The sequence below is a fragment of the Chinchilla lanigera genome, unplaced genomic scaffold (genome assembly GCF_000276665.1).
Source record: "Chinchilla lanigera isolate Chin_1 unplaced genomic scaffold, ChiLan1.0 scaffold00065, whole genome shotgun sequence".
Lineage (NCBI taxonomy): Eukaryota > Metazoa > Chordata > Mammalia > Rodentia > Chinchillidae > Chinchilla > Chinchilla lanigera.
Window position 1 is genome coordinate 1,464,798 of NW_004955466.1, and position 18,601 is coordinate 1,483,398.

At 54.1% G+C, this 18,601-nt stretch overlaps 1 protein-coding gene across 4 annotated transcripts in view; it reads left to right on the top strand.

Annotated features, from left to right (window-relative positions):
- Actn1 (actinin, alpha 1) overlaps positions 1 to 16,193 on the top strand; it is a 92,484-nt gene extending 76,291 nt beyond the window's left edge. For 2 of the 4 annotated variants that reach the window (XM_005399045.2, XM_005399046.2), the window contains exons 10-22: positions 101 to 331; positions 1,937 to 2,084; positions 5,568 to 5,718; positions 6,153 to 6,261; positions 6,887 to 7,027; positions 7,876 to 8,058; positions 8,313 to 8,447; positions 9,558 to 9,737; positions 10,607 to 10,753; positions 11,632 to 11,712; positions 12,172 to 12,237; positions 13,437 to 13,595; positions 15,327 to 16,193. In XM_005399045.2, the coding sequence (XP_005399102.1) occupies positions 101 to 331; positions 1,937 to 2,084; positions 5,568 to 5,718; positions 6,153 to 6,261; positions 6,887 to 7,027; positions 7,876 to 8,058; positions 8,313 to 8,447; positions 9,558 to 9,737; positions 10,607 to 10,753; positions 11,632 to 11,712; positions 12,172 to 12,237; positions 13,437 to 13,595; positions 15,327 to 15,485 (1,890 nt within the window). In that variant the 3' untranslated portion in view covers positions 15,486 to 16,193. The remainder of the gene's footprint in view (positions 1 to 100; positions 332 to 1,936; positions 2,085 to 5,567; positions 5,719 to 6,152; positions 6,262 to 6,886; positions 7,028 to 7,875; positions 8,059 to 8,312; positions 8,448 to 9,557; positions 9,738 to 10,606; positions 10,754 to 11,631; positions 11,713 to 12,171; positions 12,238 to 13,436; positions 13,596 to 15,326) is intronic. The other 2 variants (XM_005399047.2, XM_005399048.2) reach the window with 2 other exon arrangements.
- The last annotated feature ends 2,408 nt before the right edge of the window (positions 16,194 to 18,601 follow it).

An 18,601-nucleotide genomic window follows, 5' to 3' on the forward strand; every position in this document is an offset into this window, starting at 1 on the left:
CCCTAGGAAGAGCATGTGGGAGGGAGGGAAGCCCCGCCCTCCTTCCATCCTCCCTCTGCACAGCATCCTCACCTGGATGCCTCTGGCCTCCCCACACCAGCTGTTGGAGTGGATCCGCCGCACCATCCCGTGGCTGGAGAACCGGGCCCCGGAGAACACCATGCATGCCATGCAGCAGAAGCTGGAGGACTTCCGAGACTACCGGCGCCTGCACAAGCCGCCCAAGGTGCAGGAGAAGTGCCAGCTGGAGATCAACTTCAACACGCTGCAGACCAAGCTGCGGCTCAGCAACCGTCCCGCCTTCATGCCCTCCGAGGGCAGGATGGTCTCGGTGAGCGCCAGGGAGCCCCAGCCCCGCCCATGTTGTGATGGGAAGAGCACCCCTGTGTTGGAGGGGGGGTCCTTTCTACATGCAGGCACCACCCCAGAAGTCATTGCTCCTTTCAGATTACCACTGAGGCTCTGTCCCAGATCCAGTGGGGCAGCGCCCTCCTCCCCTGGCCATTCTAGGTCAGGCTTGTCTTAGGCCCCTGAGCATCCACCCTGGACTTCCAGCACCACCCCTCAGAAACTCATCCTTGTCAGCAGAAGGCCCTGCACACGCTGAACCAAGCAGTGAAGTTAGTTTTTACTTTCGTGGGCCAGGGATATAGCTCAGTGGCACAAGTGCCTGCCTGGCAAATGCAAGGTCCTGAGTTCGATTCCTGGTATCATAAAAAAAGTTTTCACTTTCATGGACTCTGAAGTACTTTTAAAAAGCATACATATCTTCATTACCCTAAACAAGTAATAGATTTTTTTTTCAGTAGGATATTTCAAACATACAGATAAATATGATACAGAAAATAGGAATTATTCATGATTGTACTACCCAGTATCAGTATTTTAGGAAAAAAATTTGAAAAGATCCTTTTGTCTTTCTGTATCTATTAGGGGCATCTTAAAGCATGTTTTTGTGTAATAAGCTACTTTTTTGTTTGTTTGTTTTTTGGTTTTTCTCCGGTACCGGGAACCGAACTCATGACCTTGCGCTTGCCAGGCAGGCGCTTTGCCACTGAGCTAAATCCCCAGCCCGTAATAAGCTACTTTAAAAAAACACCTAACACACGGTGACCATCTTTTTATGCTATTTGTTCCCCTTTACCCAGTCCTCAGGACTTCAGGGGAAAATGTATAAGGCTGGAGAAACATACAGAGGAAATTTAATAAATTCACTTTGGTGGAGCCCTTTGTCCTCTGAAACGAAGTGTAACGGGAATGGTCAGGCACCTTCGTCAGGGCTGGAAGGGGACAGGCGAAAGGAGGCCGCAGCGGGAAGAGGGCGGGCCGGGGGGACTCCTGAAGGGAGAGGGCGCCTCCGTGTGGGCATTCACGTGGGGAAACCGCAGCCCTTCCAGGTTCCGAACCAGTAACTTTCAGGTGGCCCGAGGGACCCCTGGAGAAGTTGGCAAAGTGCCCTCCTACGGGGTGGGCGGGGCCCCTTCAGCCCAGCTGTGCTCGCTGGGTGGCCTTGAGCCAGTGCCTGGGGGTGGCCCTGTCTGAAGGGCTGTGTGGGTTTGCACGCAGGCCCTGTCCTCTCGAAGCTACTTCCCAGAGGCCCGAAGGCAGTGGGGCAGCTGGTCAGCTCCAGTGCCTGCCTGTGCATTCACGGCTGCTCTGGTTCTGTGAATGGCTCCTGGGCCTCTCTGGTTGACTGAAGTGCTGTGGGCTCCTTCCCCCAGGGCTCCATACTCCATGCGGTGTAGCTGGGGTGTCCATGTGGGCCCAGGAGGTCCGGTTCTTGGGAGCCCGGGGATATGCCAGCAGTGGTGTGTGGGGTGGCCTGGCTGGGTGGATATGGAGCTGAGATGGAGCAGCCATGGGGGCCAGGGCCTGGGGACCCGGGTCCAAGCCAGGCCCTGTCTTACCTTGTATTTTCCATCGCCCATCCCCATAGGACATCAACAATGCCTGGGGCTGCCTGGAGCAGGCAGAGAAGGGCTACGAGGAGTGGCTGCTGAATGAGATTCGGAGGCTGGAGCGGCTGGACCACCTGGCAGAGAAGTTCCGGCAGAAGGCGTCCATCCACGAGGCCTGGACGGATGGTGAGGCCAGCTCTGCGCAACTACTGGCTTTGCTTGTCTCTTGTGTATTATGAGTTCCCTGGCACTAGGCAAGGTCATGAGCCTTTTGCTTGCCTCAGGTTCCTCATGCGTAAAATGGGGATGATAGTAGCACCAACCTCGTAGATTCATGAGAATTCATCCCTGGGAATGGGGTAGTACCAAGAAGAGTTCCTGGCGTAGTGCAGTGCTCTGTAAGTGCTAGTTTTGTTTTGTTTGTTGTTGTGTTGTTGTTTTTGGTTTTGGTTTTGGGTTTTTTTTTTTTTTTTTACGGTACCAGGAATCGAACTCACGACGTCACACTTGCCAGGCAGGTGCTCTGCCACTGAGCTAAATCCCCGGCCCCTATGTAAGTGCTAGTTTTAATTGTTCTTGCCAGTCAGGTTGGTTTGAGTCCTGCTGCCCCTGCCCCTTAGCAGCGCGTGAACATGGAGTGGACTTGACCTCGGGGCGTCTCCTCCCCCTCATGTCTCGGTTTCCTGAGGGTACAGTAACACACGGCTACACACTTACTTGATGGCAGAAAGCAGCAGAAATGTATCCTCACAGCCAGGGAGGCCAAAGCCCCACATTGAGGTGTTGCAGGGTTGGCTCCTCCTGGAGGCGCTGCTTCTTCCGGTGAGGCCGGCAGTCTTGGTGCTTCTGTGAGGCTGCGTCCCTCCAGTCTCTGCCTTTCTCACCCGATTTCTGTCTTGGAGTGAATCTCTCCTCTTCCTCGTGAAGATCAGTCACTGGCTTTGGACACACTCTGATCCATTTAACCTCATCTAAAGCCGGGTGTGGTGGGGCACGCCTATAATCCCAGCACTCGGGAGGCTGAGCCAGGAGGATTGCTTTGAGTTCAAGACCAGCCTGGGCTACCAACTGAGCTCAAGGCCAGTTTGAACTCCCTAGCGAGACCCTGCCTCAGAAAGACAAAAAAACAAAAACAAAACAAAACAAAAAACCTGATGATAGGTGCAGGCTATTTCTAAATACTTCTAAAATACCCTATCGCACATTCTGAGTGAGGTTCAGGTTGTCTCGAGGTGGGGAGGGCGCGTTAGTCACCCTAACACAGCGTCCTCAGCATTTGAGACGTCCGTGCCAGCACATTTTCTCTTTGTTCAGTGCCTGCCAGGTGAAACGCATTTCCTAAGAGCAGCCCTTGACATTTTCCCTCTGTTTCTTTCCCTGTTTCTAGTCCCGGGCCTTCAGCTGCAGGGAGCCAGGGCCTTTGCCTTAGAACACGTGTGTCCTCCTTACTCCCACCTTGTGGCACTTGGAGCTGGTGTCTGCTTATTGGTGGCTGAGGTTAATCTGACGAGCAGCGATCCTGTTTGGGATGGTCTCGCCCTCAGAGCCCGCCCAGGCCTGGAGGGGGAAACCCACTGCCCCGATCCTGAGGCACTGCCAGCCATATAAGCCCGAGCCTCTGGGTAGACTCATTGTCAGTGGAGCTCAAAACCCTAAGGCTCCCCTGTTTGGTCCTGCTTTGTGCCCCTGAGATCATGGCTTGGAGATGAACAGGGAAGGCCACCCTCCTGGCCATGGGGGAGCGGCCAGGCTTGATGGAGGGAGGGGCAGGAGGTGCCTGACTCAGCGGAGGGGTGGGAGTCACGCCCTGTGGGAAGTCTGTGCTGGTGCAGAGTGGGAGGAGTTGGTGGAGGCAGCCTTGATTCGCCCGCCTGCTGCCACGGTACCCTTTCCTGGAGCAGTGGTGGCGAATCCGTGGCACACGTGCTGCAGTGGGCTGCTTGGTACCATTGAAAGCTCTAAAAGGTTTGCCATCCCTGGCTTGGACCAAGGGGGTCCTGTCTCTCTGTCATGTACACACCCGCGTGCCAACCACCAGGAAGGACATGAGGGACGGACTGCCGGCACAGCCCCCGGGAAGCAGTGGGCTGTGTGTCTTCACACCTGGTGGTCCAATTAATGACACCTAGGACTTCCACTTCTTGAGACTGTCTAAGGAATTAGCCCCAGGTATGGAGCAGTGGTGTGCCTGGGACACTGGCAGTGAGACAGCCCGCCGTTGTGCAAGCCGAGGGGCCTGAGTGCCCGACAGCAGGGTGGGATTGGTGCCGTGAGTGGGGTGCAGTCGGCAGAGTGGTGCCGCTCGCCCTGGCTGTGGTGGCTTCTATATTTGTGGATTCATCCAAGGGTGGATTGAAACGTTAAAAGCAGTAAGGAATTGCATCTGTACCGAGCCTTCAGGCTATGTTCGTGCCGTCGTTCCCTGAACACTGCTGTATGACGGCTGTTAGCATGCGTTATGCTGTATTAGGTACCACAGGGAATCTAGGGACGACACAGTATCCAGGAGGATGCGCACCGCTCACACGCAGATGCGGTGCCGTTTTATATTAAGGACTTCAGCACCTGCAGATACAGCTGCCTGCTGGGGCGCAGGGACCAATCTCCCTGATACTGAGGGATGCTGTACACAGGAAGATCACAGAGCTACAGCAGAAATTGTGAACTTCCGTCTATTTTAAATTTTAAATGGGGCCTTGATATGTTGCCTGAGCTGGACTTGAACTCCTGGGCTCATGGGATCCTCTCACCTCAGCCGCTAGAGTAACTGGGACTACAGGTGGGCGAGTAGGTTTAGGTGTCATTTTTCCCCCTACACTTGTTATATTGCTATTCTTTTACATTGTTATTTACTTAAAGAGAAGAGAATAGAGGGGAGCAATGCCCTACTAGGGCTCATAAGTTGCCCACAGCTCTGAGCCTTCTTTACTGAGGGGCTGAGCGTCCCCGTGACGCTGCAGATGGCGCAGGCAGTGAGTGAGCAAGGCTGGCCCCGCCCCTGCCCTGTGCCATCCTTCCCGAGGGGCTGGCCGCGGGTCTCCCAGTGCCTGTGGGTGGTCATTTCTCGTCCCTGCTCTCCTCCTGTGGAGACAGAAGTCTGAGGAGTACAAGTTCCGGCTCTGCCCTGCTGGGAGGGCAGTGCCTCAATGGTCAGAGAAAGCCCTGGCCACCAGCGGGTTTTGGGCGCAGCGCTCTGATGTGCTGACGGCACTGAAAGTGATTAGGAGCGGTCCTAATCACTTTCAGCGATTAGGGGCTGTTGGTGGCAATGACAGTAACTAACTGGAGAAATTCTGAAGGTGGGGGCCGCAGAGGTGCTTGCTTTGCCTTTTCCTGGTTGTACCACAGGGCAGAGGTGGCTGTGCTGTTTCTTGCTGTTTAAAGGAATGTCAGGCTCTGTACTTTCACGTCTTCCTGCACGGCCTTCCGGCGCAGCCACTGTTAGGTGCCCTGGGAACGTGCCGTTGAGAGACGCGACCAATTCCCCAGCCGCTCCCCACACTGGGGTGTTCCGGTTGCAGACTGCTTTCTCACCCTGGATTGCTGTGCAGGGGAAGAACCCCCAACGTCGGAGCTCCCAGGGCCTGGAGGGTTGGGTGGCTGGGGTCCTGCAGATGCACCCCATCTCCCCGACTCCTGCTCAGCTGTGGGCCCTCTGTCTGAACCCAGGCAAAGAGGCCATGCTGCGGCAGAAGGACTACGAGACGGCCACCCTGTCGGAGATCAAGGCGCTGCTCAAGAAGCACGAAGCCTTCGAGAGTGACCTGGCTGCCCACCAGGACCGAGTGGAGCAGATCGCGGCCATAGCGCAGGAGCTCAAGTAGGCCCGCCCCGTGCAGCTCACCCTTGTGTGCCCCGGTGCAGGGCTGGGGCTGGGCTTTTGCAGCTTTGGTGGGGCTGGGGGTGGCCATGGGAAGGGAGGACAAGAGCTGCCCGTTCCTCCTGGTGGAGGTAAAGGTGGGCACTTCCTGTTACGGGCCTTCAGTCATCACCTGTGACTAGTGTGGGACCAGAGGGTGACCAAGCCTTGGCTCTGGGCACGGGGCTTTCTCCTGGTGTCAGGGTCAAGGCTGCTACCGGCCCCAGCTTTGTTGAGGTAGTCACTGGGGAGCAGGACTGGCCTTCTTTGGTCTCCTGAAAGCCAAGGGATTGTAGTGGCAGGAGAGCCTGGCCGGGCAGCTCTAGGGAGAGGGAGGGAGAGCAGGCCTCCTGACTAGCCGCGTCACCTGACTTCCTCCTCTCTTGCCTCTGCAGTGAGCTGGACTACTACGACTCACCCAGTGTCAATGCTCGTTGCCAAAAGATCTGTGACCAGTGGGACAATCTGGGGGCCCTAACTCAGAAGCGGAGGGAAGCTCTAGAGGTGAGGGCCCTGGAGGGAGGGCAAAGCCAGCAGCTGTCTGTGCGGCCCTTCCTGCTTCTTGGTTCCCTTTGCTTTAAGACTCCATGGAGCCAGGTGTGGTTTCACAGAGCCTATGATCCCAGCATGCTTGCGCCCAGTGTGAGCAACTTAGACCTTGTCTCAAAAAAAAAAGAAAGAAAAGAATGGGGATATAGCTCCGTGTGAAGGCCCTGGGTTCAGTCCTCAGTAGTGAGAGGAAAAAAAAAAGAGTCCATAGGTTCCCGGGACTGTCCTTAGCCCTGGCCTGACTGGGAGATTCACTTTGGCAAGGAATCTCTTGCCATGGAGATGCCTCCTTTCTTAGCCAAACCCTTTCTCACCTTCCTAGGTTAGGGCACTTAGCACCCCATCCTTGGCTGTTTGACAACATTACTGTTCGGCTAGCCTTTCTTTCGGGGGGCCAGGCCAGGTGCCTCCAATGAGTGGGGCCCCACCCAAGGCCACGGACCAGTGCCCAGGGCAGCCTGTACTGCCTGGGCCATCCAGTGCTTCTAGACTGGGCTCACCATGGGGATCTTGATGGGGGCGAGGGGCTCTGGAGGTCACAGCACTAAATGCCCCGCCTCACCCTGCCCTGCACGGCCAGCGGACGGAGAAGCTGCTGGAGACCATCGACCAGCTGTACTTGGAGTACGCCAAGCGGGCTGCACCCTTCAACAACTGGATGGAGGGGGCCATGGAGGACCTGCAGGACACCTTCATCGTGCACACCATTGAGGAGATCCAGGTGTGCCCCGCCCCGCCCCCAAGGCTACCGGCCCTCACTCACGGCACACTTCCCTGTAGGGTAGACTGAGGAAGCGCATCCCAAAGATTTCGTAGATCTGAAAAATTTACATTTTTTTTGTGCACACAGTATAACACCTAAAGAATAAAAGGGGTGTACAAATAAGGTCATCCTACCTCGGTACCCCCCATCTCTGCATACACAGGCAAATATATTTATTTACATCCTTTCCTCTGTACCTTTTTAAAAATATACAAGTATCTTTTATCGTACACTATATCCTTATTTTACAACCTTGACTTTTAATTTAACATTTATCTTGGATCTCATGGCATATCAATTAACGCTTTCCTAGGGGGCTGGGGATTTAGCTCAGTGGCAAAGTACCTGCCTGGCAAGCACAAGGTCATGAGTTCAATCCCTGGTACCGGAAGAAAAACAAAAGAAAAAACAAAACAAACAAACAAACAAAAAAATTAACGTTTTCCTCAACCTTTGTGTAACTGCAGGATATTAGATTCCAAAGGTTTTAGGAGGACCGAGGGAGTCGTTGTTGGGGAGGTCACTGAGGAGCAGAGGTCTGGGGCCACCCTTGTCTCTGATCTGACTGGGAGGTGGCGAACGGCCGGGGTGGTTGCTGTCAACCTTACCACTGCCAAGGATGCAGCTGTTGGTTTGGTGGCCCTGGTTTCACCTTCCTGTTGCCACCTGCCTTCCTGGCTGTTGGCCACGAGATCTGATTAGGTGTCTGCAGTCTTCCGCTGATGTGGGGCCCGGCCTCCCGTTGCTTATTCTGTCTAAGAGAAGCACCGCGTCTGTACTGATTCTTCACCCTCCTGTCTGCCCAGGGACTGACCACAGCCCACGAGCAGTTCAAGGCCACCCTCCCCGATGCAGACAAGGAGCGCCTGGCCATCTTGGGCATCCACAACGAGGTGTCCAAGATAGTCCAGACCTACCACGTCAACATGGCAGGAACCAACCCCTACACAACCATCACGCCTCAGGAGATCAATGGCAAATGGGACCACGTGAGTTGGAGGGCTGGGCCTGAGGGCACAGGCTGAGCCTTTGCACGTTTCCCGAGGGCAGCACTGATTTCACTTGCTTTGATTGTCTCGTAGTAAACACTCATTATTTGTCTACAGAGTGAATGAATTTCTGGAACAGGTTGACATCTCCGTCCTGTTCTGTTCTCACCCGCCCTTTCCCCTCATGGGTCCTCCTCATCTGGAATGTCGGGTGGATGGCACAGCCCCAGAGTCCTGTGGTTGTTCCTGCCCAGGTGCGACAGCTGGTGCCACGCAGAGACCAGGCTCTGACCGAGGAGCATGCCCGCCAGCAGCACAACGAGAGGCTACGCAAGCAGTTCGCGGCCCAGGCCAACGTCATTGGGCCCTGGATCCAGACCAAGATGGAGGTGAGTTCTGTGGTGGGAAGCAGACTGGGGTCTTCCCACCCCTTGCGAGCAGCGTCCCTGCCAACCAGCTTGCCAGTGACCCGGGCAGAACCCACGAAGAGCTGAGGTCTGAACTCACAGTTGTTGGGGTGCGGAGCCCATGAGGGAAGGCTGATGGCTGGATCCCAGTGTCTGATTTGGGGACCAAGATTGACACAGGAACTGCTACGTATGTGAAAGTCCCCCAGGGAAGCAGTTCTTGAATGCCCCAGCCGGCTTTATCCCCTAGGCGCAGCTCAGTGGCCAGGCCTCCTCTCCTCTGTCACTGCTCCCCCTGCAGTGGGCGGGGCCAAAGAGGGTGATCTTGGGGCTGGGGATTTAGCTCAGTGGCAAAAAGCGCCTGCCTGGCAAGCGCAAGGTCGTGAGTTCGGTTCCCGGTACCGGAGAAAAGCCAAAGAGGGTGATCTTCCCAGAGCTTAGTCAAGTGTAAATGAAGCTTTCTGCTGAATTGTATGGACTAGACTAGGGGATAATGCAGAAGATCGGGAGAGTCAGCTTGTTGCGGGAGAGTGTGGTGGAATTCCTGCACCTGGTGTGTGCACCATTCCCCTTTCCCGGTACGCTGTGCGGAGTAAATGCCCGGGAAATGTTGGCATCACCCAACTGCATAGATGGAAAGGGCTTTCACAAACAAGGTCTGCTTGTGTGGGTGAGTGACAGGCAGAAGTCTCCGGCATTGGGCCTGGCCTGTGGGAGGGGGTCCAGGGCAGGACCAAGAATGTGGCTGCTGAGGAGGTAGCCAGGTGTGCTGAGATGCTAGGGTCCTTGCTCGGTGGACACAGGGAGGTCCCTAAGATGGGTAGTGACTGGGAGCAAGGCCTGGAAAAAGCGAAGGAGTGGCCGTGAGGCTGACAGGTGCTTGAGAGATGGGAGTGACTCCATCCTACCATGTTTATTGTACACCTTAATGGTGCTGGCTCCATACCAGGGAGCGTCCGGGGCAGATGTGTCAGGGCTGAGATGGAAACCTAGAATCATCCTGGGGCCTAACTAGTGACCTTGGCAGCCAGGCCCCACCCCATGGGTGCAGAGTGGGGTGACCTGACAAGGCGCCTCCTTCTGGATGAGCAGGAGATCGGGAGGATCTCCATCGAGATGCACGGGACCCTGGAGGACCAGCTCAGCCACCTGCGGCAGTACGAGAAGAGCATCGTCAACTACAAGCCAAAGATCGACCAGCTGGAGGGTGACCACCAGCTCATCCAGGAGGCGCTCATCTTCGACAACAAGCACACCAACTACACCATGGAGGTGGGTGGGGCCGGCTGGAGCCTGTGTCCCCTTCTGTCTCTTGCCTGGGCCGGGCTGGGGGTTGGGGTGAGACTGTATCTTCCAGGGAGTCTGGTCATCGTAGGAAGATACTCACTTCACCCATGAAGCCGAAGTTCTGGTCTGTAGGGCCTCGGGAGTGTCCAGCGAGCTTGCTGAGAGCGCATTTGTGCACCCCCAGACTCCAGGGCACTGGTCCTGGCGAGGGGCACAGGAACCTCCACTTTAAATAAGCGCCCGCAGCGATTCTGGTGCTGGTGGGCTCTGAGCACGGGCTTGGGTACCCGCTTCCCAAAGGACTGCAGCTGCGTGTCTCTGAGTGATGGGATGTGTTCTGAGAAACCTGTCACTAGGCACTTTTCCCACTGTGAGGACTTCACAGTCTGTGGTCACAAACTAAGATGACTCCAGCATCACTACAGGGTCACCGCGGCCGCTGTCACGTACGTGGCCTGACACTGACCAGGTCATTACGTGGCAGTGCACTGTTCTTGTTCTGACTGTAAAAGCGGGTGTGTGTACCTGTGGACATTTACGTGTGGTTGTGGTTGTCCTTTATTTTGTCACTATTAAATCTGCCCTTTCCCTAACCGACCCCTGTTTGCAAGTCCTGGTCTCACTGCTGTCCTAGGAAGAGCCCCGCATCCTGTCCGCTTCATCCTCCAGGGCCCTGCGTCCTGGTAGTCTGTTCTTGGCCTGGTTCCCCTCGCTGTGGTGATGGTGTGACTCCAGGTAGAAAGCTGAGTGTGACTGCTTTGGCCGGCTTCAGCAGTGCAGACCAGGAATGAACAGAGGCAGCCTGGAGCCCAGGCCTGGGCCCCCTTTGCTGACAGGCCCCTTTCCGCCCCCAGCACATCCGTGTGGGCTGGGAGCAGCTGCTCACCACCATCGCCAGGACCATCAACGAGGTGGAGAACCAGATCCTGACCCGGGATGCCAAGGGCATCAGCCAGGAGCAGATGAATGAGTTCCGGGCCTCTTTCAACCACTTTGACCGGGTGAGAGTACACCCCTCACGCCCTTGGAGGGTCCCCCAGCCCCGGCCCCAGGGCCCTGGAGGGCACTGCCCAGGCCGTAGGCCACCATGCCAGGCGGGTTCTGAGGCCTTGAGGAGGAAGGAGAGGGACCGTTGTGAGCCTGCCCTGGCTCAGTGAGTGCCGTGGGGCTGGCCTTGGGAAGCCACCCTGCTTCCCCTTAGACTTCCTCGCTTTCCGGGATGGAGCGCTTGTGTTGGGAGGCAGGCGGGAGGGGGTGCCGTTACCCTTGGCCCTTGCTGTCCTACCATAAGGAGTCAGCGTTTGGGAGTGAGGCTCCCAGGGTCTCAAGTGAAGACCCACTGTCCTCAGGCAGAGGAGCATCTCCTTCCTGCCCCGCCCAGATGGCCTCTGACCTGGGCTTTCATCTCATTTGGGACAGGCCAGGTTTTCAGTGGGCTGCCCCTTCCCAGTGCCCTGGGGCTGGGGCAGCCACCGGGGTTGGGGAGCATGGGGTCGGGGGCCGCCCACCACCCACCTACCTGCTTCACTGCCCTCCAGGCACCTGGGTGGGCAGAGCCCTGGGGGACAGCAGGGTAGCCTGGGGCACTTCTGGGGGAGCTTCTCAACCTGTGGCTCACTGTGATCCCCTCCGCCCTGCCTCCCAGAGCAGGGCTGTGTGTGCCAGGGCAGGGCCCCCTCTGGAGCCTCGTCCGTGTGTCTAACTGTGTGCACTTTTATTTCCCCCTCCCTGCCCCTCCACCCTCTCCATCCGCATGCCTTTGTCCCCGTGTCTCCCCACACATGTCACCCTCCACCCGGGGCATGGCCCACCCCCGCCCCTCACGACCTTCACCTCCCTGGCACCGCATGGCTCGCTGCCTGGCGCACCGCGGCCCCAGGATCACTCCGGCACGCTGGGTCCCGAGGAGTTCAAAGCCTGCCTCATCAGCTTGGGTTATGATATTGGCAACGACCCCCAGGTACTCGCCTCCTGCATGGAGCACGCTCAGGGGTGACTTCCGGGGCGAGAAATAATGCGTTTCTTCTTTTTCTCTTCTCTCTCTGTCTGGATCTCTCCATCCCTCTTCCTGTGGGCCGTGGGGCTCATCCTCCTGCTGTCCCTGCCTGCCCGGGGTCGGGCTCCTCCTTCACCTCTCCGACCTCTGACCTCGGTGTCTCACGGGAACCTGCTGGGTGCCCGTCTTCCTCTCTTCTCACCGCTCCTCATCCTGTGGACGAATTTTCGCGTCTCCGCTCTGTCTGACTTCTGTGGACATATTCCCTGGACATTCCTCCTGTGTTCCTCTTTCCTTCCTGACCCTCAAACCATGAACCTCACCTTCCCCTCGGGCCACCTGTGCTCCGTCTTCCCGGCCCCGGACCGGCCCTTCCTCCTCGCGGCTGTCCTTCCCTCCTCTCTTGGTACCAATGCCCCACAGAAGAAGACAGGCATGATGGACACGGATGATTTCCGGGCCTGCCTTATCTCCATGGGTTACAACATGGTAATGTAAACCTCACCCTCTGTCTGCCAGGCCTTGGCCAAGAGGCAGCCGGCTCACTGTCTGGAGAGGCCAAGTCCTCACAACATACGCCTGAGGCCCTGGTGAGGGTCACCCTCCCTGGAGAAGCCTCCAGTCCCCAGGCCTTGGGGAAGACAGCACCCTCAAAGCTGGGCCCAGCCATGGGTTCTGTGTGTGACTGGGGGGCCTGGCTCATCACGTCCTTGCACACAGGCTCACCTTCCGGTACGCACTGGGGAGACAGGCCCACAGGTTGACCCCAGGCGAGCAGGAAGGATTGGCTATTGGGACAGTCCTTGTTTGGGCTTGTCTCTGCTGTATCTCCCAAGAGGCATGGAGAGGTAGAAATACCTCCGTTCTGCTGATGGCTCCAGCCAGGTCCTCCACCACTCTGCCGTTGTCCCACACTCTGCTATAACCTTAGCGTGCCCTCCCTCATCCGGGTTTGTGAGCAGAACAAGGTGCTTAGTTGGGCAGCCCTAGCTCTGACCCAAAATGCGGTGCCCACAGCTGCCCAGGGCAGGGGTGAATTCCACAACGGGCAGGGGCTGAGCTAGAAGCGGTGAACTGGAGGCCGAATCCCAGCTCTGCCATCGCCAGCTCGTGGCCTCAGACGAAGTAAGGGGAACCCTACAGGACAGCTGTGAGGGGTGAATGGAAGAATTTCACAACCGTGGTGCACGTGTGTAGCACTTAGAAAATAGAGGTGGAGAGAGAACAGATTCTGGAGCCAAGCTCCCTACTTTCTGGCCGTGTGACCTTGGGCCAGGCCCTTAGCCTGTCTACGCCTCAGATTTTTCATCTATAGAATGGAAATAGTAAGACTTTATGCAGTTGTGGTGAGGACCAAATGCGTTAAAATATATAAGGCATTGAGAACAGTACTGGCGTAGAGTACATGCTGTGTGGGTGCTAGCCATTGTTGGTGTTACTGTTACAACACCAACATTATTATTTTCTCCAAGGGGAAGCCGGGCACCCGTAAGGGGTGAGAGCGCTGGGCTAGGTCTCCTCGGTTACATGCTAGGTCCCTGTGAGACCTTCTTGGTAATCCCCGGTAGGTCAGAGGCTGCCATGCTTTCTTTCAGCCACAGGCTACTTGAACCCCGGGGGCTTGAGGTCTGTTTGAGAGATTCTCAGCAGGCCCTGGGCTGACGGGCCTGGGTTGGCTGTTCCTCCAGGGAGAGGCAGAATTTGCCCGCATCATGAGCATTGTGGACCCCAACCGCCTGGGGGTAGTGACATTCCAGGCCTTCATTGACTTCATGTCCCGAGAGACCGCTGACACAGATACGGCAGACCAAGTCATGGCTTCCTTCAAGATCCTGGCTGGCGACAAGGTGGGTTTATTATGGCGTGGGCCCTGTGCCGGGGTGATAGACACTGGGTGGACTCTTACCTGGAAGGACTGAGATGTGAGCACCTCAACTGCCCCTTCTCCACGGTCCTATGGGGACACTGGTTGCTGTGCATCTTTACACATTTCAGCGACAACGGGGGCTCAGAGGTATTAGGACATGGCATTAGCCTAAGGATTGCCAGCAGGGGGCGCTGCCTGCCAGTGAAAGACCCTTCACCTGAGAAAAAACTGGGGTGGAGAGCAGTGGAGTGGGTTGGGGTGTGGAGGAATGATGCAAAGTCCACCTGAGAGCCCCTGGAACTTTACCCGCACATCCTGTTGGACACATTCCTGCTGTGGAACATATGTGGGGAGCAGGAGGGAGGCATGTTTTTGTCATTTTTCTATTCTGAGCAATGGCCTGTTTCTGATTTCCAAGTCTTCCAGGTACCCGGCAGCACCCACCTGGCAGTGGAGAAGTGGGGAGGGGGTGCGGACAGGCTGTCTCGGGAGAGGCCAGAGGCCCAGCCCAAGTCTCGGCCATCTGTGGTGGAGGTGGCTCAGATCCGTGGCCATCTTCAGCCCAGGGACCTAAAGGAATCTGCTGGAGCCAGAATTCCTGTGATACGGAAAAGACTGAAGGGGGACCCAAGGAAATTTGGGGAGGGGTACTTGTGATATTCACAGGGCAATCCTTAGGCCATCCTTCTGTCAGAACTGAAAAGATTCAGTTATGAAAAGCAGAAGCCAGTAGGGAGTATAATTTCTGACATGTTTGTAAGATAGCAAAGGCTGAACCTACAAAGTCCCCAAAGATGATTTAAATTCAAAGATGCCCTCCTTAGAGTCAGAACAGCTTGGAGCTCGGAGGGTGCTCAGAACCCATCTAGTTCCAGGGCCTCATTTTGTAGAGGAGGAAATAGGCCCCCAAAAGGGCCTGGTGTCCTGACTTAAGGCGTGACAACAGGACAGCGCTATTCATCCACGGTTCCCAGCGGGTTCAGAGGTAGAACATAGGCCTTGGGGGTGGGCTGCAAAGTAGGTCAGGGTCCCTGGACCCTCAGGCTTCCAAAAGCAGCGGCCTCCAAACAGGCTTACTACGGACAAGATGGAGAGGGAGAAAGACACCCAGGCTGGGAGATGGCTAGAGTGGGGCAAGGGCCACACTTGTAGACTGGTAAAGACACCTGGGCAGATTTTGGATGCCAAAACTCTGTGCTCTCTTAAAATTAGACTTAGAAGTGGGCACTAGAGAGCCCAGTTGAGGGGTATGAGCTTTGTGATGGCACCAGAGTGCCTGCTGGTATTGCCTGGCACGGGTGACTCGTGAGATTATAGGTGGAATTAGCCTGTGGAATTAGTTTGGAAAGAGGCCACGGTAGGTAATAAAGTGGGAAACAAGTGCTCTTAAAATATATATTCCGGGGCTGGGGATTTAGCTCAGCAGCAAAGTGCCTGCCTGGCAAACGCAAGGTCGTGAGTTCGAGTCCTGGTACTGGACGAAAAACAAAAAAATAAAAATAAAATAAAATATATATTCCATATGTGTATATGTACATAAACAGACATGTGGATGTCTGTACCTAAGATCCAATAGAGCTAGCCTTGAAAATGGGGCCGGCCCAGGTAATTTACTTCCGGGGGCAGTTTACGGCCGCAGGGTTTTGCAGCAGCACCGTGCTGCTTTACGGCCGCCGGGCTTTGCGGTCCTGACCACGTGCTGTCTCCGCAGAACTACATCACGGTGGACGAGCTGCGCAGGGAGCTGCCGCCGGACCAGGCGGAGTACTGCATCGCGCGGATGGCCCCGTACTCTGGCCCCGACTCGGTGCCTGGCGCCCTGGACTACATGTCCTTTTCCACGGCGCTGTACGGCGAGAGTGACCTCTAACCCGCCCGCCCGCCCCGCGCTGTCGCTCCTGCCGCCTTTGGTGCCCGCGCACAGCTCCTGGCGGTGGGCGACCTGGGACCTGCGCGGCGTCGAGCCCCCTGCCCGCGAAGTGACGGTTTACAAGATTATTTTCTGCAAAAAAAAAAAAAGAAAAAAGTTACATTTTAAAAAGTTAAAAAACCAAAAAAACTACATATTTTATTATAGAAAAAGTATTTTTTTTTCTCCACCAGACTTCAGTGGTAAAGAGGAAACATTAACTATTTGCACCGAAATGTGTTCGTTTTATTGTGACATAGGAAAATAACCAAGCACAAAGTTCTATTCCATTCTTTTTACTGATTTTTTTTTCTTCTGTCCGTCCCATCTGCTGTATTCATTTCTCCGATCTCTTCCACCTGGTGGGGGTTGGGAGTAGGGGTGACTTGTCAAAAGGCACATTGGTGCATGTGTGTTTGCTAGCTCACTTGTCCATGAAAATATTTTATGATATTAAAGAAAATCTTTTGAAATGGCGGTTTTTAAGGAAGGTAATTTATGTGGCTTCTCGTTTTTAAGGTTTTTTTTCAGAGTTGTGGCTAGTCTCTATCAGTGCATACTTTTTTAAAAAAATACTTAATACTGCCTTTAAAAGTAGGACAAACTTGGAAATTGTGAACAACTTTGATATTGCTTGGCGCAGACCATATTAAAACAACACTCCCACAACTCTCTGTCCGTTGCTTGCCGTTGGTTAAAAGTGTGTGTGGTGTCGGGGGTGGCGCGGGGCGCCTGTTCTCCCCTCTAATAACGCTTTTGACCCTGGGGTGTTCATTCTTCTTACACTTGAGGTGTTTTCATTTTGAGGAAGAAAAGCTGGTTTCCTCGCAGGACTGCGTTGGAAACAAGGTCATGAATGTGTAAGGGTCGTGACAGACCCAGTCTCCATAGTGTCGGGCAGTTCTGTGACAGCTGTATGTCTCAGTCCTCTGAATTTTACCATGGACAACAGCTTGAGGTGTCTCGGTCACCTCACCCTTTGCTGTTCACACCGTCCACAGAGGGGGAGGTGCAGCTCAGTGGTAAAGCAGAGGCTCTGTTTGTACAAGGCCCTGGGTTCAACTCCCCAGCACTGCAAAAAGAAGAGAAAGAAAGTCAGCGGCACAAATTACAGCTATGCAGCGGCCTCTGAACGTGTCGGAAATTCGGAATCTCAGGTCCTGTCTGTTGTATAGAATCAGAACCTTCATTTGTAACAAGATCTTTCAGGTGGTTTGCTTTAGCTTCTTTTATTTTCTTCTCTTTACCCATCTCCTCCCTGAGGCTTTTATTCAAAAGTGTAGAGCAGTGTCTGTGGTCATTAACAGAACAGTACAATATAGGAACGTAACTTAGCCTCTGAGGTGGTATGGCTATGTTTGGAAATTGGGTCTGGAATCAGAAAAAGAGTTCAAATCAGTGGCCCCCACCTCCCTGTTCAAGACAGTCTCCCTATATAGTTCAGGCGCCTCGAACTCACTGTGTAGTCCAGACTGGTCTTGAACTTACGGCAGTCCTCTGAGTGCTGGATTACAGATGTACACCTCCATGCCCACCTACGATGCCCTTTTGTTTTTTTGAGACAGGATCTCACTATGCAGTTCAGGCTGGCCTTAAGCTCACTTTGTAGCCCAGGCTGGTCTCAAACGCACAACGATCCTCCTGCCTCAGCCTCCCAAGTGCTGGGATTACAGGCGTGCACCACCACACCCAGCTACGATGCCCTTTTAAAATGGGTAAGTGGTGCACTACAGCTCGCTTCCCTGTTAGGTGGAGATAGTAGCACTATTGTAAAGTTGATGGTATAGCGCAGAGCTCATAGGACACTAGTAATATGAATGTTAGTTGTGATCAGTCTAATTTTAAGCTTTGAGGCGGGCTTAACAGGGTATAACTCAAGGGGATAGGGCCTGAACCAGAACTTAACTGGGCTGGAATCAGGTGAGAGTCTTCATTGTGAGGTGGTCTTGTTTAGGGATTAGTTCAGGGAGTTTCTGTAATGCTCTATCCTTGGGAAAGGGTCTGGACAGAAGGGCTGATGGGAGAATGGATGTGGGGTGAGGAACTGTTTGCTTTGGGCAACATGCTGTAGGTTTTCCCACTGATGGTAGAAAGTGAATGCTCTGAAGAAAACCATGGATCAGGGCAGATCCTGGTTTCCAGGAGAGAGGCAGGCACCCTGGCCTGCCCTATTTCCGTGCAAACCTCAGAGCAAAGTGGAATGGGAGTTCAGCAGAGGGAGAAACAGTTCCAGTCAGAAAGTTTTCTACACCCTGGGGGCGAGCACTTTAATGGCTCCATTTCCAGAGCTTTATCAATGCTCATTTTTAAAAAAATGTGTGAGTCATTTGAACAAAAGTGTATGCACTAAGTTATTCCTAATTAGCTGTCACTCTCGGACAGACATCTTAAAGCTAGGTTCTTAATGTCATCATATGCATTTGTAATACTGATAATTCATGTTTTTCTGTAAAAATACACTTAGGCTTTAATGAGTTACACATACAACAAATTAAATTCCCCCAAGACAGCTCCATTTGCAAATTTCATTAAATTCCTTTGAACATTTTAAGCCATATACATAAGTTTTAATAACTCTTCAGGATGTCCCACTCCCAGCTCAGGCATACTCAAATCCGAGGAGTGAAGTCTTGCTCGGTTGAAAGCACCTGAAAATGTTATAAAGGTAATAAATTAAGCCCCCTTGAGCAATCAACTGTTTACTAACAACTCCCTTATATCTCCAAAGTTAAAGTAATATGTCTAATTTCAATTATACACTTCAGGAAGAAATCATAAAATGGGCTGGGGTAGCAGCTCAGGTACTCAACTCAGCTCATTTCCCCAACATTCAAGAGGCCAGGGTTTCCAGCCCCAGTGCTGCAGAAGTAAATAAAGCCCCAGAGCTAACACATGCTGGATTCTCTCATGTGTTTGAGTACCTCGGTCCATAAGTTGTCCTGATGGCTTAAAAACTGCTGAGCACCACTAAAGTTTTAGTACTGAGTGGCCTACTTAATGTGTTTTAAAATTTTTTCTTTGTTTTTGTTTGTCTTCTTGAGACATAGGGTCTTGCTATGCAGTTCAGTCTTGCCTTG